At 40.2% G+C, this 15139-nt stretch overlaps 1 protein-coding gene across 1 annotated transcript in view; it reads left to right on the plus strand.

The window, feature by feature from the left end:
• The window catches only part of KLHL14 (kelch like family member 14), a 74022-nt gene extending 60487 nt beyond the window's left edge, over positions 1 to 13535 (plus strand). Inside the window, exons 5-8 of the mRNA XM_070942320.1 lie at positions 2814 to 3004; positions 3106 to 3264; positions 6887 to 7044; positions 13395 to 13535. Of these exons, the coding sequence (XP_070798421.1) occupies positions 2814 to 3004; positions 3106 to 3264; positions 6887 to 7044; positions 13395 to 13535 (649 nt within the window). The remainder of the gene's footprint in view (positions 1 to 2813; positions 3005 to 3105; positions 3265 to 6886; positions 7045 to 13394) is intronic.
• The last annotated feature ends 1604 nt before the right edge of the window (positions 13536 to 15139 follow it).

Genomic DNA, 15139 nt, shown 5'->3' on the forward strand with positions numbered 1-15139 from the left:
TAAATTCCTTGCACCATTTTCAAAAGAGAAACTATCCAATCCAGATAAATATTAAACACCAAAGATAACTTTAAATACAGTCAAATAAACCAGTTCTGGGATTATTTTCCTTCTTTTCAGCAATGTTGCATAAATAAAATTCTAAGTCTTATTTTTTCATGAAGTTCTTTTCATCTTTATCCTAGTCCATTTGTAATTTCCATGAAGTAACTCCAGTAAATCTCTTATATTTCAGTTTAAAAGGATATATTATTTGGGTACATTATTTGTATGCCTTTTTTGTTTTTTATCATCCAGTTCCACTGGTAAATCCAGCATTTCTATTTCTTACTTGCTAGTTATAATTTTTAAGTCCATCTTAAAGTCCATTTCGGTTGTCTTCAAAGGAGTTTGTTCATCTTCTGTAACAAGTTTTAGCTGTAGTAAAGATTTAAAAAGCTCAAGCACTTCACACACCCACAGATCTAAGTTTTCCTTTAAAGTAGCCATCGTGTGCTTTAGTAATCAATCTTCAAAGTTTTGTTTTGCATTGAAAAGTAAACAAAATAGATTTTTCTCACATGAGAGAATCTTTCTAATTAGTTTCAAAGTCTTTCTCTAAAGCAGACACCCAGCAATTTGTAGGCTCGCAGTTCCAAAGGTTTTTCCATCTTAAAGAGACAGTACAAAAAATAAACTTCAAAGTTATTAAAAAGATGAGGTTTGGTCAAACCTTGAATCCATGAAAAGTTTCATTTATGGCTAGAGCATGATTGAACCCGTGACCTTCAGCTGATTGGAAGAAGCTGCAAAAATGTCAATTTCTGCAATCTATTCACAAAAATCAGCTGTAGGAGAATACATATGGACTGTCTCTAGACTTGTCTTTGTTCTGGAGAGAATTTCAGCAGTATGGATCTCAGATGTCTAACTGCCTTCTCTGCCATAATTTCCCTGTAATCTGTGTGGAGTGGGAGAAAAATGTTTATGTTAGCTTATCTTGCCTCATCTGATGTCTGAATTCTGGTGGTCTTTTTTAGTGAAAATATTTATAGTCCGTGCAATAAAACATCATCTGGAATGTGTTTGAGTTGAAGATGAATTACCTTAAACTTTGATTCTTGGCTTATTTATACAGGGACAGGGATGCCAGATTACTTTTAAGGAATAAATGAAATGAGTGTTCAAAAAATAACTCTTAGGACTTTCAGAAGCACTGAAAATTATTGAAACTGACTGTCTGAAAAGATGTTAGGTTAGCAATATTGATTCCTTAGTAAACTTTTATATTTCTTTTGAAATATGGCCATGGAAACAGGCAGATAAATAAGTTTTTGTTCAGAATTAGCCAGAGAAATCTTTTTTGGAAAGAACAAATGTAACACAAGGAAAGTTGTTCTGTTTGCAGTAGTGCAGAAAGAAGAAGAAAAGCGATAATTGAAGAAAAAATTTGATGATGTGGTTCTCTTAGTAAATTGAGAACAATGACCCTTGAAGGACCATAAAGAAAGTGAATGTCAAGCTAATTTATTATTGTTACATTATCTGTCCTAACTTTAAACTTGTCTTACTGAGTTGTTAAATCCTAGCCTGATACCAAATGCACCAAATGTTAATGACTATCTGAATAAATCCAACAGTCAATATTGCATTGTTTTGTCTTCTGTCTTACCTATAATGTTTCACCTATAATATCTCACCTATATGTCTTCCTAATATCAGTTTACTTAGAATATAGCATCTTTTATACAGGACACTGCTTCTCCCTTCCTTATAAAAGGTCTCTTCCTCCATGTTTTTGAAACAAGTGGGCAAAAGATGTTCAGCATCTTGTTAATCACTACACTTATGAAATCTTACAATTAGGTCATAGAAGCAGTTACTCTTTTAAAGGTTATTCTGGGGTTCTTTTCTGTATCTCTGATCTGTTTAACAATGTCTCTTCTAGCCTGAAGAGTAGTTATTAATTTTTTATTATTATTATTAGTTTTGATTTATATGCCACCCTTCTCCGGAGACTCAGGGCGGCTTACAAGGTGTTAAGCAATAGCTTTCATACTTTTGTATATTTTATACAAAGTCAGCTTATTGCCCCCACAAACCGGGTCCTCATTTTACCTATCTTAGAAATGATGGAAGGCTGAGTCAACCTTGAGCCTGGTGAGAATTGGACTTGCAGTAATTGCAGGCAGCTGGAAGCTAAATACTACCTTTAACAGTAGCATTAGTCTGCTGCGCCACTCATGCTCCTAAATTAGTTATTAATACCATCCTTTATACCTTATGAATTTGTTTTATCTCTTTCACAGTCATCTGTGTTATTGGCATCAAATTCCAACATTTAACAATATGCTGTGTGAAGTATTCCATGGTTTGAGTTTTCCATTATTGGATGATTCTTAAATTCTAATATCTTGAGGATGGGGAAAATCATTGTCTGTATATCCCATTTTTCCATACAAACAAGCCACCTTCTAAAAGTGCAAAGGTGCAAATCTTTCCTTTTAGCATGAGTTTCCAGCTTCCTAATTTTTTCTTGTATTTTTTTCCCCAGCTCTACAGTATCCTTGCTAGAGAATTATACCAAGTATTTCAAGGGTAGCTACATTCAATGTTTGCTGTTTGCTGTGCAATGTTTGCTGTTTTATTTCTTTTTCTTAGTATTTAAAGTGGGGGCTTGAGTGGAAGTTCAATCATTTAAGAATCCACAATTTGAATTCTTTGAAGTATATTAGTAAACAAATGCTTTTTGTTCAACTTTTGTAAATAATTATGACAGAATTAATTCTAGTCACAGGAAACTAACTGCTCTATTTGTTATTTTTGTCCTCCAGGAGAGCTAGTTTTTATGCGTGTCGGCTTGATAAGAACTTGTATGTGATTGGAGGGAGAAATGAAACTGGTTACTTGTCAAGTGTGGAATGTTATAATTTAGAGACAAATGAGTGGCGTTATGTATCTTCCCTACCACAGCCTTTGGCAGCACATGCAGGAGCTGTACATAATGGAAAAATCTATATTTCAGGTAAGCTGTTTCCTAGGTTCCATTTGATTGATTTGGAAATTTGGTTGGGCCCAAATTTTATTTTAAAAACTGTAACTAATAGAGGTATATTTGATTTATAGGTGGTGTCCATAATGGTGAATATGTCCCCTGGCTCTATTGCTATGACCCTATAATGGATGTCTGGGCTAGAAAACAAGATATGAACACAAAAAGAGCTATCCACACGCTGGCCGTAATGAATGACCGACTGTATGCAATTGGAGGAAATCATTTGAAAGGTCACTTTTTAAATAGCAAAATACTGTACTTTTCTGATTTATGATCGAAATTTTTTTTTTCTCTGTTATCATAGTTAAAAACCTGCCACAGACTTTAGTATCATGCCTCAGTAACATTTTGACGAAAGAAAAATTTATAACACCAGATTAAATAAATGAGTAATGAATGCTTTAGATAATAAAAAAGAGAATTTTCATTACTCAGAATCATGGATGATTTGTCATCCCTATGAATTCATTGTAACAAACAGATTATTATTAACCCAAATTCCCTGCAATATTTGCCTCTGTAAATTATTTGCCATCATAAGAAGTTATACCAGAGTTTCAAGGAGAAAGTGTTCCTAGATTTCATGAAGAAACTGTAAATATTAAGCTGCAAAACATTTACCTGGGAACTTCTGAATTGGCATAAATATAATTGATTTAAATTTCTTTTTTTATTCTTATTAACATTTTATTAATGCTAAAAGCATGTATTACGTCTTTGTATCCATATTGCAAAAATATTCTGCTACAATATTGGACAAGTACTCTACAGTATATCTAAAATAATTTTGTCTGTGGCATTGTGCCCAGAAAAATCAGAATTACTTTCAATCTTTCCCCCCAAATCTTGCTCCCATTAATTTAGGGAAAGCACCATTATGGACCCAGTAACCATCAATTCCTGATTTTTTTTATTATTTAAAACAGAAGATATAACTTGCAACCTCAAGTTATTGAGAAATTCTTTCTCAATAAAAATTCTTGATTATACTCTCTGGAACTGTTCCAGAAGTTCCCAGCAACTTGTCATTTAATGTAATAGAAGATAGAACTTATTGAAAAGACAAAGAATAGCAACAGTAATTAATTAAATTGAAGTTTAAATTAAAGCCAATCATGTTCTGCTTTTTTGGCTTGGCTTTTCTCGCTGTTTAGAATACTACTCCTGAGATGTGTAGCTTTTGACAGAAAAAAAATCTATTATTAAGTGCATTTAAATGAAAGGGTCATTGGGTTTAATTTTTGTAAAGTCAATCCAAATTTTATTATGTTTTTTAAAAGAATTTCTAATTTTTGGTTTACTTTGGTTTTATTCACAGCTCTCCATTTCATTTAATGCACTACTAAACTTTGTTAAAAGGATTGCATTTATATTATTCTCATTTGGAAAAATGAAATGTATGGGAGGGTACAGTTATCTAAAAGAAGATATTTCTTTTCAATCAGTGTGATGATTGAATTCACTGAAGAATTTAGGACTATAGCACATACATACAGTGGTTATATATGTTAGATTTTATGCTAACATATTTTCCTCATGTTACTGTTCTGAACCAATGTTTTCATAGGTAGTCCTCAGGTTATAGCCATTAGTTTAATGTCTGTTCAAAGTTATAATGGCATTGAAAAATGTGATGACCAGTACTCACCCTTATGATCACTGCAGCATCCCCATGTGGCCTGATCAAAGTTTGGGCAATTGAAACCTCATGTACAGGTAGTCCTCGACTTATGACCACAATTGAGCCCAACATTTCTGTTGCTAAATGAGACATTTGTTAAGTGAGTTTTGCCCCATTGTATAACCTTTCTTGCCACAGTTGTTAAGTGAATCACTGCACTTGATAGCTGGTAACATGGTTGTTAAGTGAATTTGGCTTCCTCATTGGCTTTGCTTGTCAGAAAGTTAACAAAAGTTTTAAAAGATCATCACATGATACTGGGAAACTGCAACTGTCACATGAGTCAGTTGCCAGGCATCTGAATTTTGATCATATGTAGCATGGGATGCTACAATGGTCATAACTGTGAAAAACAGTCATAAGTCACTTGTTTCAGTGACGATGCAATTTCGAATGGTCACTAAATGAACAGTTGCAACTTAAGGACTGCCTGTATTTTACAGTGGTTGCAACATCCCGGGATCATGTGATTGCCATTTGTGACCTTTCTGGCTAGCTTCTGACAAGCAAAGTCAATGGCGGAAATTGGATTGACTTAATAATTGCTGTGATTCATTTTACAACCATGGCAAAAATGGTGGTAAAATCAGGCATGACTCACTTAACAACCGTATTGCTTAGCAATGGAAATTCTGGTCCCAAGTTGATAACTACCTATACAGAGATCTTAGGGATCTTTGGAATTTTACAATTCCTTGCAAATGACATTGCAACATACTATATTTGTATGTACACATTAGTATTGCTTGTTTGTTTGATTTGCCTGGTAACATTTTTCTTTTCCTCCGTTTTCAAAACCACAAAATACAAGAAGAGATTACATATCTCGTACAAAGCAAACTGTAAACAATTTTGTCAAAGATAGAATTTACAAGAAATTCCTCAGTGCAAACTCTATGAAGTGAAAAAAAAGCTTTAGTATAAATACTCCTAATCCCTTTAAACCATGAAATCAAAATCTCAATATCTTATAGGAGTAGAAAAATCTTCCATCTTACAGTATTTTTCGGAGTATAAGACACATCAGAGTATAAAACGCACCTTAGTTTTTGGGGAGGAAAATAAGAAAAAAGCTGATTGGCAGGTGGATTGGCCTCCCGGAATACCCCCAATCAGCTGTTCCCAGAAGTGAATTTTAGCAACAGGTTCCTTGGTTGTGAGCTCTGTGCCTTGCTTTTTTTTTCTTTTTTTTTTTTTTTTTGCTTTTTTTTCTGCCTCTGAAAGCTTCCAAAACAGAGCTTCCGAAAAAAAAGCCTCTGAAGCTCAGTTTGGGGGCTTTTTTTCGGAAGCTCTGCTTGGAGGCTTCTTTTCCAAAGCTTCGTTTCTGATGCTTTTTTCAGCCTCTGAAACCTCCGTATGAGAAGCTGGGCAGGGCTACACTCGAAGTATAAGACGCACCCAGATTTTCACCGTCTTTTTTGGGGGGAAAGGTGTGTCTTATACTCCGAAAAATATGGTACATGTTATTAACAGCCCTAGCTATTGTAGTTGTTAGAGGTCTGTCATGGCTGCATCTCACCTATCCAAGCTTCATGAGCTGACAGCCTAATATTAGCCCTGGGGGGCGGCAGGGGTGAAATCTTGGAATGTAAGGAAAAAGGGGAGGATGGAAACCCACGTGAGGCTTGTGAGAAGCTACAGCCAGCCAAGATCACCTAATGATATGCAGGGCTGGGAACAGCACCGGTTTCCTAAACAATATACAAGCACCTGATTGGACATTTGCAGAAAACCGAGAGATGATGGGGGGACAACTTTCCTTTGTGTTGTTTGCATGGGAAAACCTCAGATTCAGCTTATGCTACTTATGTAACCATGTAAGCTTCAGTAAAGTATACTCTTGGCAAAGCAAATGGCCAGGAGTCTTTCTTTGCACTAAATGACTGAGTGGTACGGTTGACAAAGTCACTATATGTTTTCTATTAAGAATAATGGCCAATAATTAAGAAGTTGAATTTCAGTAAAATATCCTATGATGATGTTAGCTGAATTTTGGAGGAAAATCAAAGGAAATTTTTGCAATGTTTTATCTTAACAGGCTCATTCCTCTTATTTCTAACGAATTATAAAGGCTGTCCTTTGATGTTGCTGACAAATTATTTTTTTAATGGTGACCATAGTCATTATTTCAAATAAGTGGATTCAAATTATTTTATGAATGTGTGATACAGGTTTCTCTCACCTTGATGTCATGCTGGTGGAATGTTATGACCCAAAGGGAGACCAATGGAATATTTTGCAAACTCCTATTTTAGAGGGTCGAAGTGGTCCTGGATGTGCAGTTCTTGATGACAGCATATACCTTGTTGGAGGCTACAGCTGGAGTATGGTATGCATTAATTTGAACATGAAGTCTTAACTAGGTCATCTGGTTATAATTTTATAGCATGCTGTTTGTTTATTTAAGCAATTGTTTACCGCAACTTATTTTGTGGCAGTGACTGAGCACAGAGAATTATAAACAAGACAATATTAAAAGAAAAAAAGGTCACTCCATCCTAAGTAATAGTGCAAGTGAGAATAGCAGTAGCAGTACCAGTAGTAGTAATAATAACAGTAATAATAACAGAAAACAGCATACATCTGGGCCCCAAACATTCCATTTTCAATCAATATATACCAAAATAAATTAATCCACCCCCACTCACTGACCTTTTCAGCATTTTGATCCAACTATTTGAGAAAACATTCAGGTCTACAGTACCTTGCCAAGGGTCAGGTACTAGGGGTGAAATCCAGGAAGTTCTGATAGGTTCTGAAGAACTGGTAGCGGAAATTTTGAGCAGTTCGGAGAACCGGTAGTGGACATTTTGAGTAGTTTGGAAATACCACCTCTGGCTGGCCCCAGAGAGGGGTGGGAATGGAGATTTTGCAATATCCTTTCCCTGGAGTGGGGTGGGAATAGATATTTTGCAGTATCCTTCCCTTGGAGTGGGGTGGGAATGGAGATTTTGCAGTATCCTTCCCCTGCCATGGCCAAGCCACACCCACCAAGCCACACCACACCCACCAAGCCACGGCCACAGAACTGGTAGTAAAAAAAATTGGATTTCACCACTGGTCAGGACCACCCAGATTTCTAAAGGGATACTGCTTCATAGAGCCAGTGCTGTAAAACAATCCCAGGTCCCACAAGATGACATTTTCTAATAGAAGAGACCAAGTTCATGCCAAGCTCTGGTACTGAAATGTCAAAAAAGAGATAATTCTGCAAATAACCTGGCTGCATGCCATGTAGAGTTTTTTAGGCGACATCTAGCATCTTGAATTTAACTGGAAACTCACTGGGAACTAATGCAGTTCATATTAGACAAATCTCACTAGAGGAGCCAGGAGAAAAGTGTCTCTTCCATAAAAAATATGGTGAGATGTAAACTACAAAAACACATGTCAGTTCAGTCATTGCCCAGTTCAGTATGGATCACACTAGGTGTTGTTGTTCTTGGATGAAAATGGGCTACAGGACTCAGGACTCTTGGCTGAGCAATCAGGGTCAGCAGCTACAGAACTACTGGAAGAAAAGGCGTACCCATTTCAAATATAAAGTGATTGAAAATAAAGAAATAATCTGTTATTACAGATCAAGTCCAACAGGAAGTGGATATTTGAAATGCATGCACCAGTTTTGGAAAAAATAACATACAGAATCAGAAATAACAGAACAAAGGTTATAGCAGATCAATGTCAATTTATAATACAAAGTAGCCACAGAAGCATAATTGGAAGAATTGCAAAGGTCTTCCCAGAGCAAAGAAATCAAAGCCTTGCCAGAAGTAACTCAGATTGTAGAGGTAAACCAGGGGAAGTTGCCTGTAGATGAAGGCAGCCCAGCTATTGAACTGTTTTCATTCCAGAACCAGGCAATCTCTCCTCTGCCTCAGAAAGAACAAAGCTCTCTAACCAAAGAAGTAGAAGAATCGAAACAAAGAATAACTAAGCATCTAAAATAGCACAAAAACAATAAAATAAGGTTGCCTGCATTGAAACTTGTTCCAAAGAAACAGCTAGTACAAGCATTAAAAGATACCAGTACTGTAATATCAAATATAAGCACCAACTCACTGCAAAAAACAAGCTAATTAATTTACTCCATTATGGTCACAAGTCCTCCAAGACATTTGTTTAGTCATAAAGCTTTCAGTCATCCCATGATATATGCAAACTAGGGGATTGAGGGGTTTTCTATCGAAATTTTTAGTCAAATTTTTAAGGAGTCCCAGGGAGGGGGAGGGTCAGATTGGAATTCGGGTTGTGGGTATGGGGGATAACCCACAAGGGGGAGGGTCGGGTCTGGCAGTGAAGCGCGGTGGGGGGGGTGGGGGACCCGGGGTCGAGGGGGGGTTAGAGCTTGTCCGGATGGTTTTTTGAACATCAGTACTGTAGGTGGGAGGGGTAGATATGGCGGGAGCAGGGGGCCATATCGTGTTAGGGGAGTGTGCACTCGCTGTCTACGAGCGGTGGCGTGCTCCGGCCCCCAAGGCTCTACTCGCTCCTCAGGTTGCATAGACCCTCAGGACCCAGGCCTTCGGCTGATGCTGTGCAATGCCAGGTCCGTAGTAAATAAAGCCCCCCTCATCTGTGATCTTGTTCAGGAGGGGTGTGTGGACCTGGCAGGTATTACGGAGACCTGGTTGGGCCAGGAGGGGGGGTTCCCCTCGTTGAAATGTGCCCGCCAGGTTTCCAAGCATTCCATCAGCCAAGGTCACAGGGGAGGGGCGGGGGGGGTAGCGGTTATCATTAAAGAAGGTCTGAGACAGAGGGAGGCCACTGTTCCTCAGACGGCCGGCTGTGAATCCCTTTTTGTGAAATGGGGTCATGGGGTTCAGATGGGTTTGCTGATCACGTACCTGGCTCCCTGCCACGTGGCAACAGCCCTGCCCGAGCTACTCAACGTCATTGCCGCGGTGGCGGTTGATACCCCTAGGCTTATGGTCATGGGGGATTTCAACCTGCCGTCCATGGGTGAGACGTCGGAGATGGCTCAGGAGTTCATGGCTTCCATGACAGCTATGGACCTGACCCAGTTAATTCGTGGCCCTACCCACACGGGGAAACACGCTGGATCTGGTTTTTGTCTCTGGACAGTGGTTGAGGGATCTTGAGATAGGGGATATAGTTACTGAACCCTTGTCATGGTCAGATCACTCTCTCCTTCATCTCGACTTTCGAACCGCTGCACCCCGCTGCAGGGAGGCGGAGCCGGTAAAATGGTTCTGCCCCAGGCGCCTGATGGAACCTGATAGATTCCAGACGGAGCTTGGGCCATTTCCTGAGGTTCTGGCACACGCCTTGACTGGAGACCTGGTGGCCGCCTGGGATAGCGCGGCTGCTGGAGCTCTGGATTGGGTCGTGCCTTTGCGGCCTCTGACCCGGCGCCGATCTCAATTGGTTCCTTGGTTTACCGAGGAGCTGAGGGAGTTGAAGTGCCGGAAAAGACGCCTAGAGAGTAGTTGGAGGGCCAGTCTTTCTGAATCTGATCGGACACTAGTAAGATCCCACATTAGGAATTACTTAGTGGCGATAAAAGCAGCGAAATGTAGCTATTTTGCTGCTCTTATTGCATCATCAGATAATCGCCCGGCTGCCCTCTTTAGGGTGACCCGCTCCCTGCTCCATCAGGAAGCACGGGAGGACCCCTTGGAGGGTAGAGCCGAGGATTTTGTTCAGTATCTGTATGACAAAATCACTCAGATTCGGGAAGATTTGGACTCCGACTGGGTAGTCTCAGGGGGAGAGATAGGGGCAGGTCTTGAGAATGTTATCTGGGATGAGTTTGATCCTCTGACCCCTGAGGACGTGGACAGGATTCTGGGTAGACTGAATGCAACCACTTGTTTATTGGACCCGTGTCCACTTGTTTATTGGACCCGTGTCCTTCCTGGTTAGTACTGGCTTCCCGGGAAGTGACACAAGGCTGGCTCCAGGGGATTATAAACGCTTCGCTGGGTGAGGGTGACTGTCCCGCCGCCTTGAAAGAGGCGGTGGTGAGGCCTCTCCTCAAGAAGCCTTCCCTGGACCCGGCAATGTTGGTAAATTATCGTCCAGTCTCCAACCTTCGCTTTGTGGCGAAGGTTGTTGAGAGTGTGGTCGCGCAACAGCTCCCCCAGCACCTGGATGAAACGACGTATCTGGATCCGTTCCAGTCGGGTTTCAGGCCCGGGTACAGCACGGAAACGGCATTGGTCGCGTTGGTTGATGATCTCTGGAGGGCTCAAGACAGGGGGTGCTCCTCTGTCCTGGTCCTGTTAGATCTCTCAGCGGCTTTTGATACCATCGACCATGGTATCATGCTGCACCGGTTGGAAAAGTTAGGGGTGGGAGGCACTGTGTTGCAGTGGTTCTTCTCCTTTCTCTCTGACCGGTCGCAGTCTGTGTTGACAGGGGGACAGAGGTTAACCCCGAGGCCCCTCATATGTGGGGTGCCACAAGGGTCGGTCCTCTCGCCTCTCCTGTTCAACATTTATGTGAAGCCGCTGGGCGAGATCATCCGTGGTTTCGGGGTGGAGTACCAACAGTACGCTGACGACACCCAGCTGTACATCTCTACCCCGGATCACCCCAACGATGCCCTTGAAGTGATGTCCCGGTGCCTGGAGGCCGTACGGATCTGGATGGGGAGGAACAGGCTCAGGCTCAACCCATCCAAGACCGAGTGGCTGTGGTTTCCGACGTCCCGATATAGTCAGTTGACGCCATCACTGACTATTGGGGGCGAAACATTGGCCCCCACGGAGAGGGCTCGCAACTTGGGCGTCCTCCTGGATTCACGGCTGTCTTTAGATGAGCACTTGACAGCCGTGACTGGGAGGATTTTTCATCAGGTTCGCCTGATTCGCCAGTTGCGTCCCTTTCTGGATCGGGACTCGTTACGCACGGTCACTCGTGCCCTTGTCACCTCCCGCCTGGACTATTGCAACGCTCTCTACATGGGGCTCCCCTTGAGGAGCACCCGGAGGCTCCAACTGGCACAGAGTGTGGCCGCGCGGGTGGTAATGGGAGCGACATGGCGTTCCCATGTAACACCCCTCCTGCGCGAGTTGCACTGGCTCCCGGTGGTCTTCCGGGTGCGCTTCAAGGTTTTGGTTACCACCTTTAAAGCGCTCCATGGCTTAGGACCTGGGTACTTGCGGGACCGCCTACTACCACCAATAGCCTCCCACCGGCCGGTACGCTCCCATAGAGAGGGGCTCCTCCGGGTGCCGTCAGCCAAATAATGCCAACTGGCGGCCCCCAGGGGGAGAGCCTTCTCTGTGGGGGCACCTACTATCTGGAAGGAGCTCCCCCCAGAGAACGGAGGATCCCGGATCTGCGCACCTTCCACCGCGCTTTAAAGACCTTACTATTTCACCAGGCGGGCCTGGCCTAATTTTCTCCCTCTTTTATAAAAGATTTTTAATTTTTAAATATCTTCTAGTATTTTATACATTCAATTTTAAATTGGTTTTAAAAGTTTGGGGTTTTAAATTTGTCGGGGCCTAAATTATTTAATTTGATTTTATTCTACTTTTAAATTTTGTATGTATGTGTTTTATTGTTTGGCTGTGCACCGCCCTGAGTCCCTTGGGAGTAGGGCAGTATAGAAATCAAATAAAATAAATAAATAAATAAATATGTGCAAAATATGTAAGCTATGCTAGAGTTTCTGTAATTACTGCATTGGCGTATTAATTCTTTGTTCCCAAGAAGCATTTTTGCAAGTTTCTTAAATCAAGCAGTAGTATTCTTTTGTGTCTAGAAAATACATTACATCTATCCTGTTATCCAAAAGGTATCTTATTAATTTCAAACCCCATTGTCAAAGGGAGTATTAGGAATTGTTTTTTGGGAGTATCTAGCAAGATAGCAACAACCTGTCTGACCACTGCTGACCTCAAGGAGGTACAGCATCAGTCCCTGACTCCTGCCATTTTCCCGTGGACTTCCCATAAAGAAAAGGTAGTGATATTAATTGGATTATTTTTCCCAATCACTATTATAATCAGATTCTTATTACTTTTTACACTGTTCACTCTCAATCCTAAAATTTCACTGCTGTTTTTAAAAATAAGATCTTATAGCAATAGTACTCAGATTTATATACTGCTCCATAGTGGGCAGCATATACAGCACTCTCTGGGCAGTTGACCATGTCAGCATATTTCCTCCAACAATCTTGATCCTTGTTTTACTGACCTCAAAAGATGGAAGGCTGAGTCAACCTAATGGTTGAAAGCCTTATGTCTGAAAGGCTGTAATGTGTGAGTCAGCCTGACATCTGAAAGCAGATAGCTTGTATGACATTCTTAATATTCTTACTATTAATTAAGATTAATATTATTAATAATAATATTAAGGATTAATACATTGCAGGTTCTTGAATAGCAACAGCACTTAGACTTATATACCACTTCACAATGCTTTACAGCCCTTTCTAAGCGATTTACAGAGTCAGCATATTTCTCCCAACAATCTGGGTCCTCATTTTATTGACCTTGGAAGGATGGAAGGCTGAGTCAACCTTGAGCTTGTGAGATTCGAAGTGCCAAATTGCAGGCAGCTGGCAGTCAGCAGAAGTAGCCCGCAGTACTGCATTCTAACCACTGCGCCATCACGGCTCTTAATATGAATCATGTTACAGTTATCTACATTTTGAATTGATATTTTTCAGCTAATTAAACAAGCCTCTATATTGCATTACAGGGAGCCTACAAATCTTCTACTATTTGTTATAGTCCTGAGAAAGGATCCTGGACAGAGCTCGAAGGAGATGTAGCTGAGCCACTTGCGGGTCCCGCTTGCTCTACTGTCATACTTCCTGCGTGTGTGCCGTACAACAAATAAGTCCTGGAAATGCAAAAGAGGACATTGATGCATTCAGGAAAGGAATGATAGGAGACATAATGATTTTAAAGAACAGTTCTTTGGACCACAGACCACAAGATCCTACTCCTACACCTGCATTTATGGTTTGTTTGTTTTTTTAAAAAAGAGACTAAGCAAATTCCCATCTCAGATGAATTGGTATCTTGTCAGACTAGTAGGTTAGACGCATGGAACACTGCACATGTTGACAGATGGCCATTTCAGATTGATATTTTCCCTGCTGCAGACCCATATACTGATACTAAATTTAAAGAAAATGAACAAGAACATTACTGCACATTCTGTTTTACTGCATGGGATCTGTGTTGAAGTAACAATGATAATCCACTTGTAATTCAAAATTGCGATACTGAAAAGCACTGAATCGCAGAATGGTCTGCTCCATTTCTGTTGTAATCCATGACTGCTTTACGTACTCTGCAAGCAACAAACTTCAGAAGAAAACTCAGAGGTAATAATGTAATGCTTCTATTGCAAACAAATTGGTTGTCCTGATGTACACTCTGCCCTAACATTCTCCTCATTAAGAATTGCAAAAATGTTATGGTAGCTTTCAGGATCTGTGCCAATCTTTAATGTTATTTGCAAGAGTATAAATTGAAAATAATTACTGCAAAAGTTCAAAGATTCTGGTTTTTCTTCTTTCCACAGCATACAAGCATGTACTGTTTAGAGTGTTTTTAAAAAGTTTTGATTAATGTTTAAAATCTGATATTTACAAATGCCATTTTGCAAAAATGGTAAATATACTTTACTTTTCATTTCCAAGGACAAAATTCAAGCGCAGTACTTTTGTAACATGACGATTTTGTGATATACAATATTAGCAAAGATTGGCAAATTTCCTTATTGTTTAATATTGATATAATTATAAACTACTCTTATGCTAGAGTTAAAAAAAATGCAGGTCTAACTCTGAGAGCTAACATACTAAGGTATGTTCTCGACTAAATCCAAATACAGATAGTCCTCAACTTAGGACCACAATTGAGCCCAAAACTTTTGCTACTAAGTGAGACATTTGTTAAATGAGTTTTGCCCCATTTTACAATCAATCTTGTCACAGTTGTGAAAGTGAATCACTGTAAGTGTTAATAACATGGTAGTTAAGTGACTCTGGCTTCCTCATTGACTTTGCTTGTCAGAAGGATACAAAAAGTGATCACATGACTCCAGGACACTGCAGCTGTCGTAAACATGAGTCAGTTGCCAAGCATGTAAATTTTGATCACATGAGCATGGGGATGCTGCAACGAAAAATGGTCATGTCACCTTTTTCAGTGATGTTGTAACTTTGAACAGTCACTAAATGAACTGTTGTAAGTCAAGGACTACCTGTATAGTTTGCAGCTTCAAAAGCCAAACAAAACTGAACTGAAAGTAAGGCAGTTGTTAAGGAGTTGGAATCTTCCATAGAGGAAATGCAGCATAGAAAGATTTGAGAGCAGAAAAGTGCAGAAGGAACGTATAACTTGAAGCTGTCGTGTTCTTCACAGTAAATTGCTGTCTTTGGAATCGTTCTTTAAAAATTGGCAGCTGATTACCTGCCTATGTTTAATGTC

This window comes from Pituophis catenifer, unplaced genomic scaffold, assembly GCF_029215685.1.
Source record: "Pituophis catenifer annectens isolate HBS135680 unplaced genomic scaffold, rPitCat1.0.hap2 SCAF_3, whole genome shotgun sequence".
Lineage (NCBI taxonomy): Eukaryota > Metazoa > Chordata > Lepidosauria > Squamata > Colubridae > Pituophis > Pituophis catenifer.